This window comes from Alosa sapidissima, chromosome 10, assembly GCF_018492685.1.
Source record: "Alosa sapidissima isolate fAloSap1 chromosome 10, fAloSap1.pri, whole genome shotgun sequence".
NCBI classification, from domain to species: Eukaryota; Metazoa; Chordata; class Actinopteri; order Clupeiformes; family Clupeidae; genus Alosa; species Alosa sapidissima.
In genome coordinates, this window is record NC_055966.1 from 5,068,531 (window position 1) to 5,093,327 (window position 24,797).

Here is a 24,797-nt window from a genome sequence, read left to right on the forward strand (position 1 = left end):
CACTGTGCTTTTGTCTGTAGCATTATGTCATCAGTCATCTGACTGCAAAAGATGTATCACCTAATGTAATAGGCGGGTGAGCAGAGCCAAACCGCCCTATACGCACACTACTCAAATAGGGCCCCTGCAAATGAATAAGGCCCCTTCCCTCAACCTTGCATCAATGTCAACAAACTTGCATCTCTCAGGTCTGTGTATAACGTTGGCAATGAAATTAAGTTAATTCACTGTTGGTTTTAATGACATATGAGTATCAGGCTACACATCCAAGTAATAGCCAATAGACACAGACAAACATTACGTTCCTGACAGGCACCTAATTAGACACACCACCAATACAGTGTAATCATGCCTTTAAAGGTAAGTGTTAAAAAAGTAAAAAATCAATATGAAATATTCAAATGACACAATACTTTAGGCTACTTGCAATTATGAACACCAAACTATATGAAATCCAATGCATATGAATAAAATATATAATATAGGCTATAATATATACAATGTAAGGGATAATGTATTGTCTGCCGGTAATTATCAGAAAATAAGTCCAGACAGGGAGAACAGAACCCCAACTGATGGCAGTAAGGTGGTAGAGGGTCCCTGTAGCGAAGGGAGAGAGCAGTGACCCCACCCGGTGTTGAACCCAGGTCTCTGGGGTACAAACCCTGCAGCTTGACCGCAATGGCAAAGAGCCAGGCCCATTGGTATGGCAGTCAGAGCACATACTCAACTGTAGTGACGGTACTCCGTCACAGTCCCCAAATCAAATTCTGCTTAGGGCCCCATCAGAGCTTGGGCCAGCTCTGGGGATGAGAATTGAAATAAAGGGATGACAACTTGCATTTAGGTATTATATTAAAGTACAGAACTGAGGAGGAACTTGAACCTAATAATTTTTTTTTTAAAATCTCAAATGGAAAGAAGGAAACAGACATCTATTCACGGCTTTTTTAACCATTTTATACATTTAACCAAGTAACACACAACACTCAAGTACAACACTATGTTTATACGATGTCCCAAAGTGTTGGTGCTCCTGTCCCAGGAGATTCATGCTTTTGTTTTTACTATATTTTTAGTTGTGATATTTCTTTTGTTGACATTTTAAAGCAATAAAAAGAGTGCAATAGCAAGACAATTAACTGGAGCAATTGTTACTTTCAACCACTAGGTGCAACCAAAGCCCACATTTTGCAGCTGGAATAGCATGATAAAAACTTAGCACACCTTCCAAGCACAGTCTTCATTCAAACATATATTTCACAATGCTTACATTTCTTAGATCACTCTCTGAAGACATATGAGACTTACAGTATGTGTGGTACAGCATAGCTTCACTAAGTCACTATACAACTATGATTATTAGTCTCAGAAGTGACCTTTTTATAGTTTGTACTAACATTAAGCGTTTCAATGCATTTTGTCATTACTAAGAACATTTTCCTCATAGTAAATGTTTGCTATGGTGTCAAAGGTTATGTGGCCATGTGAATGTTGTAAAAAGGACGTCCGAAGGTTCAAGCAGACAAAACTGATTATCTTTATATGTGTTTGTATGTGAAAGCTCACAGATGAATAACTGAAAATCCAGAATGACAAAAATCCTCCTGAACTGTAATTGCTATGAGCCCTCTGTATGGAAAGTGAGCATGATCTCATTAACCCTATTGTGAATCAACCCTTCCGGCTTGCACACGCCACACTCTGGCTAAGAGCCACCCTTCCATTGGCTGGCTCCAGGGAGCCCTCGGCTGATAAAGGCTCTGACTGCCTTCCCTGCTCCCCATCACTCTGCTGTGTCCACCTCTAGGAGTGAAGGTGTGAGATAGGGACTGACGACAGAGAGGACGGTCCAGCGCTTGACAGTGTGAGTACCCCCCCCCCCCCCCCCCCCTATTCGACCTAATCCTCTGAGAAGGGTTGGGTAGGCTCTCTTACTCTTAATGCATCTGTGTGTGTGCATGTATTTGCTTCATGGGCTCATAGGCTATCTGATTGTGACATGAGAGATCTCCCGGTGAAATCTTGTGGAAAATACTGTGTATAACCTTAGAATGATACATTACTTACACTGCTTGATGAGTCTATGTGTGTATGTGGGTGGAGAAAGAGCGGTAGCACTTGTTGAATGAGGAGATTATTAGCTATGGTCAACGTCCACAGAAAACTCACTAGCGTGCCAGGTAGAAAATAGGTCGATGTAGCCTACCTGTTTGGCTCTAATGACTGGATGTGGTAGATATCTTTTGTTTATTTGTTCAGGAGCAGGTATTATGATAATATTTGGTTGTAACAAATATATGTTAACTAAATATATTTCACTAATATAATTTACTTTATCGACAATAAGGGAAAGCTACAGATCACTGACGATTCTAAAAGTATTTGGTTTAAAGTCATATCCAAGGACCTTTAAAAGATAGTGAAGTGCGGTGAAGACAAAAAGTTCAAAGGAACTAATTCACGCATAGCTGATAAACCCAATATTATATATTTCCCAAAGTGTGTCATGATCATTTCTACTCACCCAGCAATTTAATTCAATCCAAGTGATAGCCTAAACCTAAAAAGTCACTTTCATGCATCCGCGATCTGTGTGGAACACTGACCCTATTTGCCCACTACACCGGTGGCATTCGACGCACACGTTTCGGACAGTAGGCTACCTAGTGAAGGTTATCTCAGCGACAGTTTGAATTAGGCTAATGTAAGTCTAATCCTAATATTTAATCACTTTTGGCTGTTTCACCGTGTCCAATTAACTAGCCACTGGTCTGGTCTGATGTGTAGGCTAGTCTACACGATAAAGGCATTCACTAATGTTTGTGCTGCAGCTGGATCAGATCGACCGGAGTTTGTTGTTTTTTAACCCTTGGCTGCTTGGCATAGTGCAAATTAAATGTTCAGAATTTGATTAGGCTATGTGGTCTTCAAAAACATTAGAAAGCTGTCAGGCCATTCATTTTCTTAAATTAAGCTACTAAAACGGTAGGCTTAGGTTTTAACTGCCCACAATTAGGAAAGACAATATATAGGCTACAGTAGGCATAATGTCTCCTCTGAAAATCAACTCTGTCATCTTGTGCAGTAAAATTTCAGGACGTGTAGGGTTCATTGAGAGAAGAGATAGCTCTTGTTTTTCTTTTTGCTTTTACTTTGGATTTGATTGACGTGATTTCGGCCACCGAACGCTTTTTCTGTACGGCTTTACGGCATGAGATTGTTTTAAAACCTAGACCTCACTTGGTAGGCCTACCCATATGTCTATGGGCCTACCCCTTCACCCACCTGTATTAGTGTGCATTACATCGGATTAGAGACAGAAACTGTTTGCGCCTGTGAATCCGGGCACAGGTGAAAGGATTAGAGGCTTTTGTAATTACACTTGCTCAAAGGGGGCATGTGGTGACACCGAGGTAAACTCTAATGCCAAATGTAAAGACTTATGTACCTAATACAAGACGTTTAAGTATGGCTCTTTCCAGGCTTGGCGTTGACTGAGCGTTCCATGAATAAACTATACCTGAGCTAAAATAGGTGTAAAACTGTGCAGCACTATCCACTCTGAAGCTGATTGGGATCTGATCAAATGTGTGTATGGAGCATGAATGTGTATGCAGAGTCTACACTAAATGGATCAAAACATGTCTATTTGACAACACAGATTATAAAGTTAATTTCTTACATTATGGGATATCTTTACTAAAGCCCCAAAACACCCGAAAGCGGATGCTTCATATATGTCATTGTATTTTAGCTGTGGAGATGGATGCAACAGAGTTTCGGAGGCGTGGGAGAGAGATGGTGGACTACATTGCTGACTATATTGAAAACATTGAGAAGAGGCAGGTCTACCCAGATGTGGAGCCCGGCTACCTGAGGGGTCTGATCCCACAAGAGGCTCCCGAGGACCCAGACAGCTATGATGATGTGGTCAAGGACATCGAGAGGGTCATCATGCCAGGGGTAGGAACAGATAGCCACCTGTTTGTAAAAACATGACACATCACTTTTGAACATTTGTGTTGCTGATGTTCAACTCTTCACTAGATATTTAGATCTGAATCTCTATTTAGTCAGATTTCTCCCGCTGGACAATTCAGCAGATATGTCCCGTTCTTCTGCCACACTCTTATCTTATTAAGTGTTCAAAGTTCAAAGCTTGTTGCGCCACTGGTGTGTGTAGCTCAAAGTATCTGAAGTTCAGAGCCTTTTCATTTTGGCTGCACAACAATACACTACCAAACGATCAGAATCACAGACTCTTCAATAGCCAGCCTCTTTGAGTCATGACCTGCTAATAAATTATTTTCATCCAGTCGTAAAGTGTTCAGTTTGACTGTCTAAAACTAATTCCTCCCCAAACACCTCTTTGTAAGTGAATTAAGAAACGTAAGTTAATGAGTGACTCACTACTGGAAAATCCTGCAAGGAAGGCAGAGCTATAGACTGCCTCGGGCCTCTCTCTCTCTCTCTCTCTCTCTGCAATAATTAATTCTATTTGACTTTGCCAAGTCACTAGGTGAAATGTTTGTGTGGATGCAAGCTGCAGCCATAACAGAACAGAAATGGAATTGAACAAAGATGTAAGCAATTATCCTTCAGAAAGAATTATGTCTTTTTAGCTGTACATTTTTAGTGTGTTGCTAGGGTCCTCCATGGCAGAAACAAATTTGTGGAAAAATAAATGTAATGTTCTCCAGTTTAGTAAATTAAAGCAAAACGAGTAATGTGACAACACTAAAAATATAAACAAGATTTCCATACCACTGTTATTGTAGGGAATGGGCTGCCATGGCACCTCTATGTACTTGGAAACACCTCATATGAAAAAATAGCTTAATTGAAAATGTTTTTTCCATTTTAGAGGCCAATGTTTTGCAAGGGAGAGCGTGTTAGGATAGATGACTTGTTGAATCCTGTTGTTAACCCTAGTATTTCTTAGTGTTTTCATACTGCACTTTTTCAGTCTCCTTAAACTAGTGAAAATCCTTCTCCTTTATAGGTAACCCATTGGCACAGTCCATATTTCTATGCTTACTTCCCCACGGCCAGCTCATTTCCGGCGATGCTGGCTGACATGCTATCTGGGGCGATTGGCTGCATCGGCTTTTCCTGGGTATGACGAATGCAGTCTTGTTTCTTTGTGCCTCTAAAGCATTTTTGAGCAATGTTGCTGGCCAATATTCCTGGTAATTGTTGTTCTGGCACATTCTCATTAATATTGGGCAACAATGCTTTTTTCCGGAGAACTTTAATCATCAGCAGGCAACTGATCATGATCATCCAATCAGAACAAATGGAACCGGTCATGTAGTTGCCCAGCAACATTGCTCAAAGAGTTGCACCATTTGGGTATTTTCTAATTTGTGCTGTTTTATCTTTGAATTTCATGATGAGAAGTACATGCATTTTAGCATCCTTATCATAATTTAATTTTGTGGGACAAATGGGAAACACTGGAATAGCAGTCATACACAAACACAATTATATAAACCTTTTGTTTGCATTTAGACACATTTACACACACACACACACACACACATACACACACACACACACATACACACACACACACACACCAGTATTATATCACAGCACTACTACTCAGTGAAGGAGTTTTGCCAGTTAATCAGTTTAACGTATGTGTTTTTCTTAACCCCTTTATGATTGTCTAGGCTGCCAGTCCAGCCTGTACTGAACTGGAGACGGTGATGCTGGATTGGCTGGGGAAGATGCTGAACCTCCCGGAGGACTTCATAGCCGGCACCTCTGGAAAGGGGGGCGGAGTCATACAGGTGGGCTGCACTGGTAACATACTAGCCAAAATAGATAGATAGATAGATAGATGGATAGATAGATAGATACTTTATTGATCCCCAAGGGGAAATTCAAGATTCAAAATTCAAATAAGACGCTAATCTATGTGTTCAGTTTATCGATTTTGTAGTTAGGGAGGATAACAGGAGCATAGAGATTCACTGCACATTCACTCTTAGACTCAAAATGAAAAGCTTAGGTAGACCAGTCATCTGAGATTATACTATTGATAGTGCCACAAACATCTAACTGGCTAAAGACAGCATAACTTGCAAGACAATTACTTGGATATAATCGGCTACTGCTCTTCAAAATATACATTGTAATATAATGCTTATTGGAAATTAAAGGAGCATTTGGGAGATTGCACAGTGGTAGTCATCTTCTGTTGTTGTTTGCTTGTTGTTATTCAGGTTTTTGTTTGTTGTCACCATGTGCTTGAAATAGCATGACAGGTTTTGTGTGAATAATGACAGTAAAGCAAATCTTTAGGTTGAAAGCCCATCCAGTTATTTATTTTTTCTTTGGTGGAATGATACCCTTGCTTCAGCAAACATACAGCAAACAATAGAGGGATTGGGAAAAACAAACAAGTCGTGTCCCTTAAATCCTCGTACAGACACAGTTTGTCATTGATTGCCTCCCTCCAGCATCACATGCCTGGAAAAATGGCAGGAAATTGCCTTTTAACCTGTCGATCAAAAGCAAATGGTGATGGTGGCGCTTTTCGTGACACAGGCAGTTTCACATTCATTATTGGCCAGTCAACACGGCTGTGCAGCTGTGGTGTGCCGATGACAGATCAGTTTATTCCTCTTCAGCGTGGCCTCTGCCTGTCCTCCTCCTCCTCCTCCTCCTCCTCCTCCTCCTCCTCCTCCTCTCTCTGTGTACTACTCCATGCCCATCTCACTTACTGGGGGTTCTTGCCATGGCAACAAATGGCACTCGCTTGCAAGACTAATGAGCCCCTTTTGTCATTTTGAAGCTGTTGCTTATGATAGAGCAAAGCTTGTTGGCATAAATTGAAAGATGAGACAAACAAAACTGAATGAGATTTCACTGACATTTGACAACATTTAAAAATAGAGAGAAGCTGTAACATACAGATGGGCCACATCACAACATCACAATGGGTTACAACCCCGACCCCCAAAAAAAGGGCTTGGACTATACACCTGCCCTTAAAATCGACTTGATTATTTCTGACTGTTTACTAATTAAGCAATATGACACAAGGGGGAGGGGTTTTGGTGAAGGATGTTGTCATGTCTGTAATATGGCCTTGGGTAAAGTTTAGCATTTTAAAGTTAAAATATTGTTTTGTGAAGCTATAAAAAGATGATTAGGCAAAAATATACGGTAATCGAAAAAATATTAATAGAAATAGAAGTGTACATTTAAATTTTGACTGACATGCAAATTTAATTGAATATTTAATATGCATGGTGTGAACTCAGGGCAGTGCCAGTGATGCCACGCTAGTGGCCCTCCTTGCTGCTCGACGCAGGAAGGTCCAACAGATCCTGGCTGAACAGCCTGACCGCTCTGAGGCTGACATTATTTCAAAACTGGTGGCCTACACCTCAGATCAGGTAAGACCTCAATGCCAGTCTATTATGAACACTGAGCTCCTCACTAAATATACATTCACTCGAATCAGTCCTGATGGTTACATTAAGGACACTTTCATCCCAACAGTTTATCTGTATGAGAATCTCTGCTAAAATAATTATTGTAGTTCAGAGGAGTTAACATGTCGAAATTCATATTAGATTGTTTTTGGAGAACATGTTTCATCCGAAAATATCTTAGCTGTAACCCATCTATATCTCTCTGTGTAGGAGCTTCAAAAAATACTGAGGAAGATCTTTTCTGTGCACTTTTAACCTTTACATACTGTAATAATCATGAAATGTTTTTTATGTTTATGTTAATAGTTCTTAGCCGACGCTTTTGTCCACAGAGACTTACAATGACATCAATAAACATTACATTAACATTAAAATTAGCAGGGTGAAGAAAAAGTCACATAGCCTTAATATAAAAATAGCAATATTTTTTTTTATAATGCAGGCACACTCCTCTGTGGAGCGAGCTGGATTGATCGGTAGCATGAGGATGCGTAATGTTCCTACTGATGAAAAATTTGCTGTCCGGGGAGAAGCTTTCCGAAGGATCATTGAAGAGGACAAGAATGCTGGCCTAATACCAACCTATGTGAGTGAGCAAGACTTCTCATTAGCTGACAATGGCTCTTCATAGTCAAGGCCACCACTAAGCATATTTTTTGGGAGGGTTATTGATTGATTCAGTTGGTGTCTCCATTCAGTGCAGATGCCTCCCTATTCTGTGATTTTCTTCACATAATGTGATGTTAACCCAACAAACCTTGAATGTGTCAGAGGAGGCATTTCATGACATGCGTACAAGCTTATCTGGCACCCCACACACTCTGGTGCTGTGTTTACAGATGTAATTGCCCCTCCCTCTGCTTTCCTTCTGAAACTGTTGCCTGAGGACTCTGTGACCACTAACGTAGTTAGTGAAGGTTTTCTTGCCACCATAATCGAATCAGGAGGTCACCATCTGATTTTAAACACTGGTGAACAGGCCTTTGTAATACGTGCACAGTACATAAAACATATATTTTCGTTTATTCCCAGAAACAATACTGACATTGCAGAATCAAATGAAACCAGGAACCATTTTATAGTACACATGGCATGGATTTCCCCACACACTTATTTTATTTAGTTAGTTATGTTATGAAATGCTTCACCTGTATTAATCCACCCTCTCCACTCCGTTGTGTTTACAGTTCTGTGCCACACTGGGGACAACTCCATCATGTGCTTTTGATCACATCACAGAACTGGGACCTATTTGTGAGTAGTACATGTTTTTCACATTACCCATGTCTCTCTGTGTTTATCTGTGGGGTAGCTAATCTGCAGAATACACCTTCAAGTGGTACCTGAAAATATTGTCCATCAAATGCCTGCCAAGGTTCTAGGATTCACACACTGATTGGGTTCTCTGGTTCCAGGTAATGCAGAGAACATGTGGATGCATATTGATGCAGCGTATGCAGGAAGCTCCTTCATTTGTCCTGAATTCAGGCCTCTCCTGAATGGTGTCGAGGTAATAATAGCAGTCCATCATATGTATAATGAAAGATGCCAGTTTACACAATGTACCAAAAACCTCTTGATTTGTTCAGTAGCCTACAAGTGGTAGTTTATTTAACATGAGAAAGATTCCACAAACAGTGTTATATGTTCAATGTATAGATCATGGTTAGTCTAATGTTATAATTATTGTATCATTTTCCTGCTATGACTGACAAGTCATTTTTACTTTTTACATAACCCATTTGTGCATGTATTAAATTAAAGAATTTAATAATATAATATATAATATAATATATCCCTAATATGTTAAAACATTTCAAATAGAAGTTCAGAGTAAATATAGTGAATAATGTGCAGATGGGTGTGGCTATTTGCAAAGATGTTAGACTAATACTGTAGAATAATAATTCATCCCTACTATTAAATACAAAACACAAATGAAGACTCTCCCTGCTCTGGGGCTAACAGGGGTTGTCTGCATGTGCGGGGACAGAGCAGCACTTAAATGTCAAGAGAGGAGTTCACAGAGTGACTGATGTGTTTAGAAATCTGTGCAAAATTAGAAATCCTTAATCTTCCATTGAATTTCAAGGCCTCTCCTGCTGAGGCGTATTGCTGGTGTGCACCCTGATAAGGGTAAAGTAATTTCCTGAGGCACTAGCAGACCTTTAGATAACTCGCAAGCTGAAATATCACTGTTTATTGTCAGCATGAGTTCAAGCAATGGTAGTCAATAGGGCTCATCTGTATGGAAAAAAGACCAGACCATTATCTTTGAATTGACTGACAGCTGTGTCCAGTAGGGCTCGAAACTGGCTTAGTAACAGTTTCCAGGAAGTGAAGTGGCACACAGCACCCAGTCAAACGGAAGCCTTCTCATCACGTCTGTGCTGTCCTTTTGTATTCCACTGGCTGTTTTTATTGCGGCAGATGGAGAGGATATTTGAAAAGCAGAACAGCAAACAGATGAAACAGCAGATACTAGTGTTTCTCACTTTATGAAAATGGACATGTGTGATTCATGATTGTTAAACAAAAGAATTACGCACAAGTGTGTGCAAATAAACAGCACCAACATTTCTCTTGTGAAGTTTTAGTATTTCTGTCAACCAGTGCAACCAGCTCTATTTTTTTATTCTACACAATTTGCCATGATGTTTATAATTAATGAAATATAATGTGGGGTACTATACTGTAGTATCAGTCTGAAATGATGAGGTGAGATGAAATGAGGACAATACGTGAAGCCCAAGAACACCATTAACTGCGTCAGTGCTGGCTGTGCTGAACTATGCTTTATTACAGTACCTTACTGCAAGATCTTTTTATTTTCTTCCAGTTTGCAGACTCGTTCAATTTTAACCCACACAAATGGCTTTTGGTCAACTTTGACTGCTCCACAATGTGGTGAGAACACAGAATGTTTCTCTCAGGAACATAATGTTCTAATACATGAAATACATATAGATGTATAAAATGTCATATTTGTGCTCTCCATCTCACTCCAATGTCTAGTTATTTCTACATCATACAATAATGATGTGTTCACTTTCTTTTCTACAGGGTAAAGAGGAGATCCGACCTTATCGGGGCTTTCAAAATGGATCCTCTCTACCTTAAACATGATCACGAAGAATCAGGTAATGCAAGACAATAACTAGGAGAACCAGTTGTGCAATATTTGCACAAAAGGTGCAGACTGAAGTTGTTCACCATATATATTCAAACATACCTATAGTTTACCTATAGGGAGTACCTCCCTCCTGATGTTAATATTCATTACAATAGTCTAATGATCATACATATTTGATGACGGTTCATTATGAAAATGATTGCTGAAAACCAGAGGCTAGCTGGCTGTAGTAAACGACCAAATGATTCAATAGCTGTTAAGACGTACAGGCTCCTGACCTCCTGTAGAGAGCTTGAGCAATTACTTTCATGTCCACGTCATGGCCAACAGTCTGTCTGCTTAGTCACCTGAAAGCTATCCCATGCTTGCCTTATACTGAGCAGGAAGACTGTGATGATCATGGTCAAATAAACACTGACCAGAGCTACTACCTAAACATAATACATTGGGAGTGTGTGAGCATGTGTGTATGTGAAAGAGATTGGGAGAGAGAAGCAATAGTTAGTAAATCTTTTTGGTATCAATAATGCACTGTAATGGTATTTTTTATATCACATATGAATGAAGACCCAGTCAGGCCAATGGTAGGAAAAATCAGGAACAGTTTTATTTACAATGATGCGCATCAAAGGAGAGACAGCATGACTTTGCATATAGATCCACCAGCTGCTCTAACTAGACAAGGACATAGTTAGGGTTTAAGTATCCTTCCAGGCTGACGGGAGATGGAGTTGGTCATCCCATCTTACATGGACCACACTGAATCAGACCCTGATTAGTGCCAACCTGGCAATCCGCTGCAGATAACTACTGACACAGGGGATGCACCCATGCAGAACAGCGAAACACTGCAAAACCATAACATTCCCTTTTATCTTTAAACTGATAGTCACTCACAGATATACACATGGACAGGATAGGAACAGAATGAAATAAAATCAGTCATCTCATGTGTGGAAGAACAACCGAAACACCAGGACATTACTACTTATGATACTACTACTAATACTACTACTACTTTTAATATAGAAATCATAAGTTCTGAATCCAACATTCTCAACTGCTAAGAAACGGTGTGAGTGGTTTTTGCCTCTCCGCTTGGCAGTGGAATTACCTGGAATGTAGCGAGAGAGGCTCTTGCCTTTACCTGTATTGATGTCGTCCTGCTCTGTGCTCATCCCCCTGCCGCCGTGACGCTCCTGAATGAGATGCAGATAAAAGCAGCGCCGCTGTGGAGGCTAGCCTGCAGCTGTGCCTGCTGCCTCACCATAATTGTGCTGACAGGAAGACAAAAGACGGACCCTCTTCCCTCCCACGACCTGCCAGGCAGCTGACCCTTACTGGGCTCACAGACAAAGCCAGTGGATATTCTTGTAGAGAGAGAAAGCGGGAGAGAGAGAGAGTGAAAACAAAACAGGCAAATGAGATTACAGGTTATTGCCTTCGCTGGAGAGCTGAGGGCTTCTCTTTGTTTTGCTGTCAGTGACATCAGTCAATCTGTGGTTTGTGTGCAGTACAAGAGCACAGCTAATGAATAACTACCAAATAAGCCAGTTTTCATACAGTTGCAGCTTATTTGGGTAAAAAAGAACTAGGAGTAAGTAAGTGACATTTGTCATCACTATCAAAACAAATGAACAAGCTATTCAGTTTCTCTACGGCAGATGTGTAGTGTAAATTCAAATGTCTGATACATCAACTAATGAATTGTCAGCCCATTATCAGCTTTGACAAAGAATGATTAACCTCTGTTTATTTTGCTCTTTCAGGACTGATCACAGATTACAGAGTAAGTGGCTGAATCTAATATTTATGTTTAACTTATTTTTGGTTTTATTTCATCCAAATGTGTAACATCAACAGTATGTTTTTTTTTTCATTTGAATTAAACACTGGTACACATTGCAATTTGAATCCTTCATATCAAGTCAAGTCAAGTCAAGTCGGCTTTTATTGTCAATTTCTTTACATGCACTGGTCATACAAAGAATTGAAATTTCGTTTCTTACTTTCCCATGCAGACATAGACATGCTTTAAATGTGCGTGTGTTCCAGACATGTAATTTCTAATAGCATCTCTCTGGCCCCTGCAGCACTGGCAGATTCCACTGAGCCGACGCTTTCGCTCTCTGAAGATGTGGTTTGTCTTCCGCATGTATGGAGTCAAAGGCCTGCAGGACTACATACGTCAGGTAGCAGCCACTCACTGGCTCCTGTCAATCAAATTTGCCAGGGTGTCTCCGTGCTAAATTAGCCAGCAGTACAAGGATGCTAGTCATTAAGCCTTGGTCTGTTTCACTGCAAGTGGACAACATGTGAAGTGCCTTTGTCATTGATAGAAAGTGCTGGTCAATGCACACCCTAACAGTTTGCACTTGCATAATAGCAGCAGTGTAACACCTAGTCACGTTAGGTCAGCTGCCTATCTTGGCTTATTATACCTGGACAGTAGTTCTGAACCAGTTGTACCAGTTAACCAGTACTTCTAACCAGTTAGAAAATAATTGTGTCAGTTCTGAGATAAATGCACACAGTAACACTAAAACCTTATTCCAAATGGTTACCAAACATCTATGTAGCGACTTGTATCCAAAAAGCTAATTAGTCGCTGAGAGGCTAAGGTATGGGTGTAGCTGATTGTATGACGCGCTGTACCAAACAAAATATCCGCTGAGATCCAGATGCGTTTGACGGGTTTATTGAAAAAGGTAGTCCAACTTAATCCAGTAATAATAACGTGCTCAAAGTAAAAAGAAAATGTAGGCTAAACAGAGTTCAACAGCGGAGCAGCGTTAACAGCGGTCAACAAGAAATACGGCCTCCCCGTAACTCACCCTCTCTCTAGTTAGGCTACTTCCGCCCGTGCCTGTGCACCTGCCATTAAATTAATTAACCCTTTAGGCGCCAGAGGTTTTTTTCCGAAACGATCAATTTTGACATCTTCATTTCAAAAGGCTATATCTTAAAAGTGATAAGAGATAGAGACTTTCTGTAAATTAGAGAAATATTAAGGATGACCCAAAGTTTATGTAGAGATGAAATGTTTATATCTAATTAGCATATTATGACGTCATATGGTGGCGGCCATCTTGGATTATAGAATTTTCATGAAAAGTCGCATGTTTGAATGATAAAATGCACCACTTCTTTACCCCCAAAATGTCCCTCACCTTCTGTATGCTATATTGCACAATACTGAATGCTCAGGTAAATAGTAAGTAGTGAACAAACTGTGTAAATCATTACTAATAAATGGCCGAAACAAACCAAATGCATGTAGCGGTAGACTGGCCTTTTGCTGTAGAGATTTTCCATTTACTACATACAGTAGGCACTCTGATTCCATGTATGGGGCACATATAGATTATTCAGATGACACACAAACACAAGTAGACAAGACCTGTTTAGTTCAAAAGCTCATTTGCCACGGCAAGGCACAGATCAGGAGTGAGATGACGAGACAAGACAAGAGACAATGTTAGTATTTTTTTTCTTTTTGTTGTTTTTGTTGATGTTTTTTTTCTTAGCTGACAAAGACACACACATCACAAGGACATGAACACACAAAAAGGAACACATAGTGTATGTCCTAAATGATCAGGGAAATAGATAGCAAATCAACAGTGTAAATCATTGCTAATAAATGGCTGACATTTTTTTTTTTTATGTAGCAGGCCTTTTGCTGTAGAGATAATGACTCCCTATCCCTATCCATACAGGGCCGGCATTCCCATCATCTTGTGATAGACTATGCATGACCTAATGTGTGTGTGTGGGAGAGGGAGAGGGAGAGAGCGTGTCACCACCTCCACCATGCGAGCAGCATGGCCAGATCTGCCTCGCGCGCGCCGAGTGGAGAGAATTTGCGCAGCTCGGACTAGGCCTACTGTCATTCTCATTGCGACTCCCCATACTGCCACTACGTTTCCCCCTAACTCTCCTATGAGCACTTCGACCTCGTCTAACATACCCAGTCGCATTAGACAAAGGCTCCACCACGTTACTGTCGCCGCGATTGTGGAGAGGCAAAAGACAATAGCTAGCGCTATTAGGCTACCTCCAGCCTTGTTCGCCACACCACTAACACCCTGCTAACTTCCCGATGAACACTCCGAACCCGTGAAACATTATTCCCACCAGTGACATTGGGCAAACGATTCAACGTTTGTGCTTGGTGTAAGCTAAACTATGGAGTAAACTCTCACTTTGTCCAGCTGCATCATTGAAGGCAGGGACGCATCTGAAGCCTCACTAAACGAATCACGGTCATTTCCTGAAGGCAGATATTCCCCTTCAGAATCAGGGTCCGCGAATAGAAGACCCAACACTTCATTTCAGGTAAACTTTTTTGATACCATTAGACGATAATCTAATGCAAATACTCGCTAACGTTGACAATATCGCTCTGACTAAGTGGCTCACACGCACACTAGCTCCGGTATTGCACGCACTGATTCAATGCGCTGTATCTCAAAAGTTTTGTTTAAACCATGACCTTTTTCGGACTCGGGGATGACGTATGACATGTCTGCCACCTAGTGGAGTGGATGTCGAACAAAATATGACACCCTATTTGACTAAATTGGCCGTTTTATTCAGTACAGCATCTTGTCGAGTAAACTCGACAGTGGCGCCTAGAGGGTTAAATGCTACCGCCCCCAATTACGGTGATATGCAAATTAAACAACAAAAGTAACAAAAAATATAATAACCCAAGTAACCCAAATATAAACCATTAAACTATATTACTTAACATTACATAATAATCTGATTGTATATAATAATAATAATAATAATAATAATAATAATAATAATAATAATCACCTTCATGGCTCCTACACACCAGCCCCTAATTATTAAGCTATTACCTAATAATTACACACAATAGGAGTCATGAAATAATTAAACTAAACAGAATACATAGTCAAATTACATTCTTCTTCTTCTTCCGTCTTCATGATCTTTTGAAAAGTCAGTCGGTAGGGCCAGAGGTTACCAGCACATAGCCCTGTGATCTATGTTCACCACAGTCACTACTAGTCAAGCGTCAAAAGTTAAGTCAGACGTCTAGTCAGAGGTCTAGGCCTCGTCATCTGCAACAGCTGCCCCACCTCCAGGATCGGCCTCCTGAAGCAGACATATCTTGGTTATAAGCCGGTTCAGGCAGCTACTCTTAGTCTTGATGCGCACCTGACGCACAAAGCCCCTTCGGTCCGGAAAGGTTTGTAGGACTCGTCCTACGACCCAGGAGTTCCGAGGTACTGTACTGACCATTACAAGCACCAGATCTCCAGGAACAAGGTTTCGCTTCGCTCCTGACCATCTCTGCCGCTCCTGCAATTGAGGTAAGTACTCCTTAACCCATCTCTTCCAGAACAGGTCTGACATGTACTGGACCTGCTTCCATCGCCTGCGTGCGTACATGTCGGCTTCCTGGAAGACTCCTGGTGGCAAAGATGGTAATGCCTTCAAAAGCAGCAGGTGATTAGGTGTCAATGCGGTCGGCCATTGATTGGTTGGCTTCCACCTCACAGAGAACTGTGTGAAGACCTTCTTCATCCAAATTTTGCACATTCAAGGTGGAGTTGAGGACTTTACGGACTGATCGAATCAACCTCTCCCAAGAACCACCATGATGGCTGCCAGCTGGGGGATTAAAAGTCCATTTTATCCCTTTCTGAAGGAGGACATCATTAATCTGCATCTGATTCCACTGGTCAATGGATGCTTTCAGTTCTTGTTCTGCTCCCCTGAAATTCGTCCCATTATCTGAGCGCAATTCCCGTACTTGACCACGTCTTGCTATAAAGCGCCTGAGAGCATTTATGAAGGCATCGGTGTCAAGTGAAGGTGCCACTTCAATGTGGATTGCTCTTATGGCCATGCAAGTTAAAATGACTCCATACCTCTTCACTACACTTCTTCTGCTCCTCACCTCGAACGGTCCAAAGTAGTCTACTCCTACCCGAGTAAATGGAGGTTCATCTGGAGTCACCCTTTCAGATGGTAAGTCTGCCATTAGCTGAGACACTGGCTGAGCATTCAAACGTCGACAGCTCACACACTTTGACAGAACACTCCTTATGGCTGTACTAGCTCCGGAGATCCAGTATTTCTCACGCAGCTTGGACAACATGTGGTTTCGCCCGCTATGTCCCACTTCTTGATGGACGTGTCTTAGCAGAAGGGTCGAGATATGCCAATCTTTTGCCAGTATTACGGGATGTTTAGCTTCCGCTGGCATAGATGACCTGCTGAGCTGGCCACCAACTCTCAGAACCCCATCTTCCAATAGTTGGCAGAGCGTGTGGATGTGACTGTGAGCCTTGACACTTTCGCCTTTTCCCAGCATGGCGAATTCTTCTGGAAACCTTCTCCTTTGGCTAAACTTGATGATCTCCATCTCCGATTTCTCCAACTCCTCCACTGATAGACAACTTGAGAGAGTCTTTCTCTTGAATGTTTCCATATCCCTCTCCAATGAACGTCGTTGTTGTTCTTCATCCAATCCTGATTGTGCAAGAGCCACATTCAACTGTCTCCTCTTCTGACAGAGAGATGAGAGCCAAGTTTTGAATCTCAAGATCCAGGCTACAGACTTTATCAGACGGATCCAAGAGCTGAAGTGGTGGATCATGCAAGATACTGCATCAGCCTCCTCACTGGCCTGTACAGCATTCACTGTGGTTTCCTTCTTGACCTCAGGGTCATCTGCTGTTAGTCAATGAATATCCTCACGGTTGATAGGCCACTCATCCTCTGGTTGAAGGAGAAAACGAGGCCCTGACACCCATGTTGCATCCTTGAGAAATGAATCACCTTTCACACCCCTGGAGGCGACATCGGCTGGATTACTTGCTGTTCCAACATACCTCCACTGAGAGGGTTGTGAAGCCTTGCGAATTTCTGTGACTCTGTTGGCAACAAAGACTTTGAACCTGGATGTCTCATTCCTGATGTATTTGAGCACCGAAGTGCTGTCGGTCCAAAACACAGAGTCTTGAAGTTGCATGTGCAGCTCTTTCCTCCACAAGATGTCAATGTGACTGGCCATGGTGGCAGCGATGAGCTCCATTCGGGGGATGGTAGCAGGTTTCAATGGTGCCACCCTTGCCTTTCCCATGACAAAAGAACTGTGCACCTGTGATTGTGCATTTCGTGACAGCAGGTAAGTTACTGCTCCATAGCCATCCTCGCTTGCATCACAGAAATGATGTAATTGTGCTGTAGTCACTTCACCAAAATCTGATGGTTTCAGACACCTCATGATGTTACATTTCTCCAAATGACAGAGTTTATCCAGCCAACTTGTCCACTCCTGAGCCACAGTCTGGGGTATGACATCGTCCCAACCAAGTGCTCTCCTACACAGGTCCCTTAAGATCTTCTTGGCAGACAAGACGACAGGACTCACGATCCCAAGAGGATCATAGATGGAGCTAACTGTAGAGAGGATTCCTCTCCTAGTGAGTGGTCTGTCCTTGACAACAATCTTGAACTTAAAAGTATCAGACTGAATGCACCACTCCACACCAAGCACTCTCTCCACTGGTGGCGACTCTTGGTCCATGTTCAACAATTTCACGTCTTTGGATCTGTGCTCTTCAGGTATTGCGTTTAGGACGTTACGCCTGTTGCTTATCCACTTCGTGAGTCGGAACCCACCTTTGGCACAGATTGCGATGAGCTCATGATAAAGAGATACAGCTCTTTCCTCCGAAGCCACAGATACTAGGCAGTCATCCACGTAAAAGCTATGTAGGACTTTATCCATTGCTTCCTCGCTGAATTGTTCTTTGTTGTCCTCTGCGCATTTCCTGAGGGCAAAATTGGCACAACTGGGAGAGGACTTCGCCCCAAAGAGATGCACCAGCATCCTGAAGTCCACATGATCTTGACTTAAGTTTCCAGCAGGCCACCAGAGGAACCTCAAGAAGTCAGCATCCTCAGGTGGTACCCTGACCTGGTGAAACATCGCCTCCACGTCCGCCATGATGACGACTGGTTCCTTCCTGAACCTGCTCATCACTCCAATTAGTGAACTTGTGAGGTCTGGGCCCTGTAAGAGTTGAGCATTAAGTGATGTTCCTTGGAAACTTGCTCCACAGTCAAAAACAACCCTGATCTTCTTCTTCGTAGGATGGTAAACACCTTGATGCGGGATGTACCAAACCCTGCCATCACTACGTTCCAAATCCTCTTCAGGCACCCTTTCTGCATAGCCTTTGACAACCAGATCTTCCATGAAGGCCTTATAGTCAGCATGAAATGAGGAATCCTTCTGAAGCCTCTTCTTCAGATGTAAGGCACGCTGCTCAATGATCTTCCTATTATTTGGAATACTAACGTCCTTATTCCTCAATGGCAGGTTGATCTGATAATGACCATTGACCTGTTTTGCTAAACTTGTAACCAGCTCCATGAACTTTTGTTCCTCTCTTGACATGGCAGGCTGTTCCTCCACGCTGCATTCAGGGAAGTCTGCCTTAAACTGCTGCTGCCAAAGTTCATCCAAAGTCACAACTGACACTCTGTTCACGGTTAACTCTGGCTGCTCACTGCCACCGTCTTCATCCAGAGGCCCATTCACTGTCCAGCCCAGCATTGTTCTGATTGCATAGGGTCCATCTCCTACAGTGCGAATCACTTGCAAGGGTTCCAAGGCTTTGGAGACATTTGTCCCAATCAACAGCTCAATCCCTGCATCAATCTCAGGCAAGTGAACATGTTTCAAATAAGGCCATTTCTGAATATCACTCTGCTTTGGAATGTTTCTCTTGTGAACAGGCATGTGTGTTTGCGTGTAAGCCTTGGGCAGCTCACAGAAATGCTCCCCAGTCAAACCGGCCACTTCCAGTCCTGGAACTACGTGGCTGCTCACCACTTTCTCTTGGCCCATCGTCCGTAGGAGAATATGGACCTTCTTTCCTGGAACATTAAGTTTTTCCCTTAGTGCCTCTGTACAGAACACGGCCGTACTTCCTGCGTCCAAGAAAGCATAGGTGGTGACAATCTTATTGCCCTTCTTGGACTTAACTTGCACTGGAACTATTGGAAGTTTGCAGTCGTGATCACCAGCCCCTGTAAGCCCACTTGACATCAGGGCACTGTCGACAGACACCTGATTTCCTCTCAGCTTGGTCTGGATCCTTATCTTTTTCCTTTTGTGGAATGTTGAGACTTGGATGTTTGAGACCACATTTTGCACAGGAAATCCGTTTTCTGCAAACTTTGCTCATGTGTCCAATACACAAACAGCCAAAACAAGACACCCTTCTCTCTTAAGAAGCCCATCTTCTCTTTGTGTGCCTTCTTCCCCAACTGTGGACACAAATCCTGCAGCGCATAGTGAACACAGCTGGAAGGATTATTGGTGCTTCACTCCCCTCCCTGAAGGACATTTACACCACCCACCTCACCCGCAAGGCGACCAAAATTGTGAGTGATGCAAGTCACCCCGCTCACAATCTGTTCGATCTACTGCCCTCTGGGAAGAGGTACAGAAGCCTGCGCTCCCGCACTACCAGACTCACCAACAGCTTCATACACCAAGCTGTAAGGATGCTGAACTCTCTCCCTCCTCTCCCCCCTCCACCCTCAGCTACATAACATCCTGGACATTGGACCCACAATGGCCGCGTGCACTACTCCACTTGCACACTTGCACACTTGTACACTTTACAACTTGTTGTTGTTGTCCTGAAAACACAACACTTCTGCTGCTCTTACATAACTTGCACCACTATGTCACTTTCTTTCTTACTTAGGTCAAACAGAACTACCCAAGCCTTTTATTGGCCTGACTTTGCACTAGTATTTTATTGACTGTCTATGCACAATTTAAACCAAATTTTGCTGCTCTTATTTTTTTCATTATTATATGTGCCCTCTTATTTACTTACTTTTTTGTTTACTTGAATGTTATGTTTGTCTGTGGACTTAAATTGGTAAAATATGTCTTGTCTTCACCGTGGGATAGAGAGAAACGTAATTTCGATCTCTTTGTATGTCTGGAACATGTGAAGAAATTGACAATAAAGCTGACTTTGACTTTGACTTTGATTTTGAAATCCAAAGCATGTCCTTCTCCACAACAGATGCATGTTCTCCTCGCAAACTCCACACGCTCCTTTCCTCTAGTTCCAGGCTGAGTCTTGTGTATCACAGGAGCTACAGTGGTAGCAAAGCTGGTTCCCTTAATTTCAGAACGAGTTTGTAGATTTGGCTTGTTCACTCCTCTATTAGTTGTCAGTGATGGAACGTCCTGTATGTTTCCAAACACTGGGTCAGTTAGAACCCGCACTTGTTTCTCTATGAAAGTTGTGAGGTCAATGAATGTAGCTCGCTGGCTGCGGCTATCCTGTAGTTCACATGCTGCAGAACGCCACTTGTCTTGAAATTTGTAGGGCAACTTTTTTATGATGGTTAGCATGTTAGCAGGTATGTCCAGTTCATGCATATATTGCACCTCTTCCATAACGTTACAGCAACCTCTGAGAAAAAGGCTATAATCACGAAGAGCTTTTGCATCTTCATTGCCATGAAAGAGCTTTTTCCATGTATGCGTATGAAATCCTCTGCTCATTTCCAAACTGTTCTTTTAATAACACTTTTGCTTTAGCATATCCTCTCTCAGGATCCATATGCTGGCAACTTCTGATCAATTCTTTGGGGTGACCCCTTTTGTGCTGTTCCAAGAAATACAGTCTGTCACTGTGATTTGCAGTGTTCCTCTCCACACCGTTCTCGAAAGCCTTCACAAACGCATGATATTTTAATGGATCACCGTCAAAGATTGGTATCTCCCTCTTAGGCAAAGATGAAAGGCACTGCTGCTGCACCAACAGTGATGTTATTTAATTTTGTTTGCACATAATGCCAAACACATTGCTTTGATCTTCATTTGGACCAATGTTTAAGGCATTTCCATCTTGCATTTGTATCCCTTCTAGAGTACTGTGATTCACTGCATATAGATTGGGTTCATGTGAATGAATTAACTGAGATGGATTTCTCTCCTTAGGTCTTGTTCCTGCATCCAGGTAAGCATGGTTGATTTCATGTTGTGACCTTTGTGGTACAAATGACTTTGCTTTAGCATTGAGGATCAGTTTGTGTCCTTTTGCCAGATAGGAGTTCATTCCATCAGAGCGCTTTGATACAGAGGTTCTCTCACTTAAGATGCTCCGAGACTTGAGCACATCCAGTTTTGCCATGTTTGCTGCAATTTCCTCATCCAACTTAAATTGTTCTTTCCTTTTACGCAGCCGTTCCTCCTCCTCTTCCAGTTCATGTTTATCTTTTAATAATTTTTGTCTTGTCCTTAAAGCTGCCAAGTCAGCCTCTGCTTTGAGACGTACAGAAGAAATACTGGAAGCAACAGACTCTCTTCCTGTGGCAGAGTTTTGTGATTTGGACACCCTGCTGCCCACATTTGACACACTGTCATTTGGTTTTACATTGTCTTGCAGCTCATCTGTATCAATGACTAAGGCAGCCTGTTGCTGAGTTTCATCAGGTGTTGGAGGCAACTCCTGTTCATTCATTTCACCAGAATCAGTTTGATCAAGTAACTCAAGCAATTCATCCGGCTCAATCAACCACTGCTCAACACGCCTTTGAAATGTGTTGCTATAGGTCATGATGTTAGAAAACCATTCATTATGGATCTTCTGTTGCTCTTCAGGGAGTAAAGGAATCAGCAGGTCATGTGACTTGGTGGCGTTTCCACACTGATCAATTAAACTCTCCAAAAGAGATTGTATTTGTGAAACATTTTCCTTATTTTTCATGAATGTTTTCATTTGTTGTATGAACCCTTTAACTTTATCCACACTCTTTCTCCTTTCATTTTGAAGCATTTCGATTTTGTTTGCCAAAGCCTTTGCTGTTGGCTTAGATTGCCTTTTTTGACTCTCCATTTCAGAACTTGAAACACCCTTTTGACTCATTTCCTTTTTTTTTTCAGTTACTTCTCAATACATGTGCATCAACTTCAACATTCCACATTCAAACATGTACAAAACACGTCATGCACAGTAGCAGAGCAGCGGCAATTTCAAAGAGACAAAGCGGAGATTCAATGTAGCATGGAGGTAGGGTACAGTGCATCCAAACACTTCCACAAATCCAGAAACGTTACACACATTAGCAGAGCAGCAGCAATTTCAAAGAGACAAAGAGGAGATTCAACGTAGCATAGAGGTAGGCTACGTACAGTGCACCCAAACACTTTCACAAATCCAGAAACGTCACGCACATTAGCAGAGCAGCGGCAATTTCAAAGAGACAAAGCGGAGATTCATCATCTTACAGTACGGGGATATACAGCACCGAATCCACACAATCAATGCCAGCGATCGGTATGACCAACTTAAACGGTGTTCAATCCAATAATGTCCCCAATGGACAAACAACAGCATATGCGTGCCGCATTCCTTCCAATGTATACAGCTTAATGCGCATAAACACCAGCAAGCCTACCTGGCTTTTGAGTGCGTCTTCCGAGGCTGTGGCCTAATGATCGAAAGTCAGTGCAGTCTTCCGTCCTTTATCTCCGATGGTCCTTTCTCCCATTTGATCCTTGAAACGTCCGCAATTGCTTTCCTAATGCCGATTCTTGTTGACAAAAATGTAGCGACTTGTATCCAAAAAGCCAATTAGTCGCTGAGAGGCTAAGGTATAGGTGTAGCTGATTGTATGACGCACTGTACCAAACAAAATATCTGCTGAGATCCAGATGCGTTTGACGGGTTTATTGAAAAAGGTAGTCCAACTTAATCCAGTAATCCAGTGATAATAACGTGCTCAAAGTAAAAAGAAAAAGTAGGCAAAACAGAGTTCAACAGCGGAGCAGCGTTAACAGCGGTCAACAAGAAATACGGCCTCCCCGTAACTCACCCTCTCTCTAGTTAGGCTACTTCCGCCCGTGCCTGTGCACCTGCCATTAAATTAATTAAATGCTACCGCCCCCAATTACGGTGATATGCAAATTAAACAACAAAAGTAACAAAAAATATAATAATCCAAGTAACCCAAATATAAACAATTAAACTATATTACTTAACATTACATAATAATCTGATTGTATATAATAATAATAATACTAATAATAAACACCTTCATGGCTCCTACAATCTAAGTTACAATAAAGGCATTACTCGGTTTATAGACACCACTAAAACTCAGTGAGGTTGTTGACTCTCCATAAAAGAGTTATCTTAAGTTCAGTAACATGAGATTAAGAACATTAATCTAAGCTTGTACTTAAGTGTAGCAAGTAGCACTGCCAAGTCTGGTTTCTGCTGAGACTAAGAAAGCCCAGCATTTCACATTAATTTCATCACTTCAGAAAGAAAGTACCAATAACATCATAATCAAGCCACAGTTTGACATGAAACCATAACAACATTACACCCCTCTGTGCAAGCGCCACAGCTCTTGAATCACTCCTTATTAAAGACCACAGCATTTCCTAACCTCAATCTTAGATAGTTAGATAGATAGATAGATACTTTATTGATCCCCAAGGGGAAATTCAAGGGGGGATAAGAAAGAGGATGTGGTCAGTTATTCACTTCAGTTAGCTGCTAATGATGATATGATGACGTATTCCATTAATTGAATAGAAATTGATGAATCAGTAGTAGAGCTGGCTTTACAAATCATGCCTACAAAGCCGCTCCCCTGCCCCACCTAGGACACTCAGATCACCTCTTATTGTTTCTACTTCCCAAGTATTCAGCACTCCACAAACGTGTGAAACCAACAGTAAGAACAGTCAAAGTGTGGCCAGAGGGAGCTGACTCGGCACTTCAGCAGCGTTTTGAAAACATTGAACTCTCCAGGAGTGTTCTCAACTCAGGCCACCCATGACTCCCACACGGACATTCCCAGCAAACAAAATAAAGTGCCGGCGACATCCCCTACAGGTCCCCGCCGAACGTCCCCTCCTCGACATTGTTTAGGGTTCCCTTGACGTCCCGCGGACATTTTTTCGGGACGTCTAAAGCGCGTCCCCGAGACTTTGAGGGAACGTACTTCTAAGTCGTTAGGCTTCATGAATGCTTCGATATGAATGGACATAGGCTGCTTGGAGAGAGATTGTTGTAACATGAAATCACATTTATGATTTGCCTGACAATTACACAATCTGTTAGCCTACTTACCGTCAGACCCATTTCTCGATTTGACCAGTCATGCATGATATCACG

At 42.0% G+C, this 24,797-nt stretch overlaps 1 protein-coding gene across 3 annotated transcripts in view; it reads left to right on the forward strand.

Annotated features, from left to right (window-relative positions):
• Window positions 1–1,736: 1,736 nt before the first annotated feature.
• LOC121720678 (aromatic-L-amino-acid decarboxylase-like) overlaps window positions 1,737–24,797 on the forward strand; it is a 30,784-nt gene continuing 7,723 nt past the window's right edge. The window contains exons 1-12 of one of the 3 annotated variants that reach the window (XM_042107033.1): window positions 1,737–1,867; window positions 3,758–3,966; window positions 5,006–5,119; window positions 5,679–5,798; window positions 7,278–7,412; window positions 7,894–8,037; window positions 8,639–8,705; window positions 8,867–8,961; window positions 10,291–10,358; window positions 10,515–10,591; window positions 12,354–12,373; window positions 12,678–12,776. In XM_042107033.1, the coding sequence (XP_041962967.1) occupies window positions 3,766–3,966; window positions 5,006–5,119; window positions 5,679–5,798; window positions 7,278–7,412; window positions 7,894–8,037; window positions 8,639–8,705; window positions 8,867–8,961; window positions 10,291–10,358; window positions 10,515–10,591; window positions 12,354–12,373; window positions 12,678–12,776 (1,140 nt within the window). In that variant the 5' untranslated portion in view covers window positions 1,737–1,867; window positions 3,758–3,765. Of the gene's footprint in view, window positions 1,868–2,196; window positions 2,269–2,630; window positions 2,708–3,757; window positions 3,967–5,005; window positions 5,120–5,678; window positions 5,799–7,277; window positions 7,413–7,893; window positions 8,038–8,638; window positions 8,706–8,866; window positions 8,962–10,290; window positions 10,359–10,514; window positions 10,592–12,353; window positions 12,374–12,677; window positions 12,777–24,797 lie in introns of those variants that run through there. The other 2 variants (XM_042107032.1, XM_042107034.1) reach the window with 2 other exon arrangements.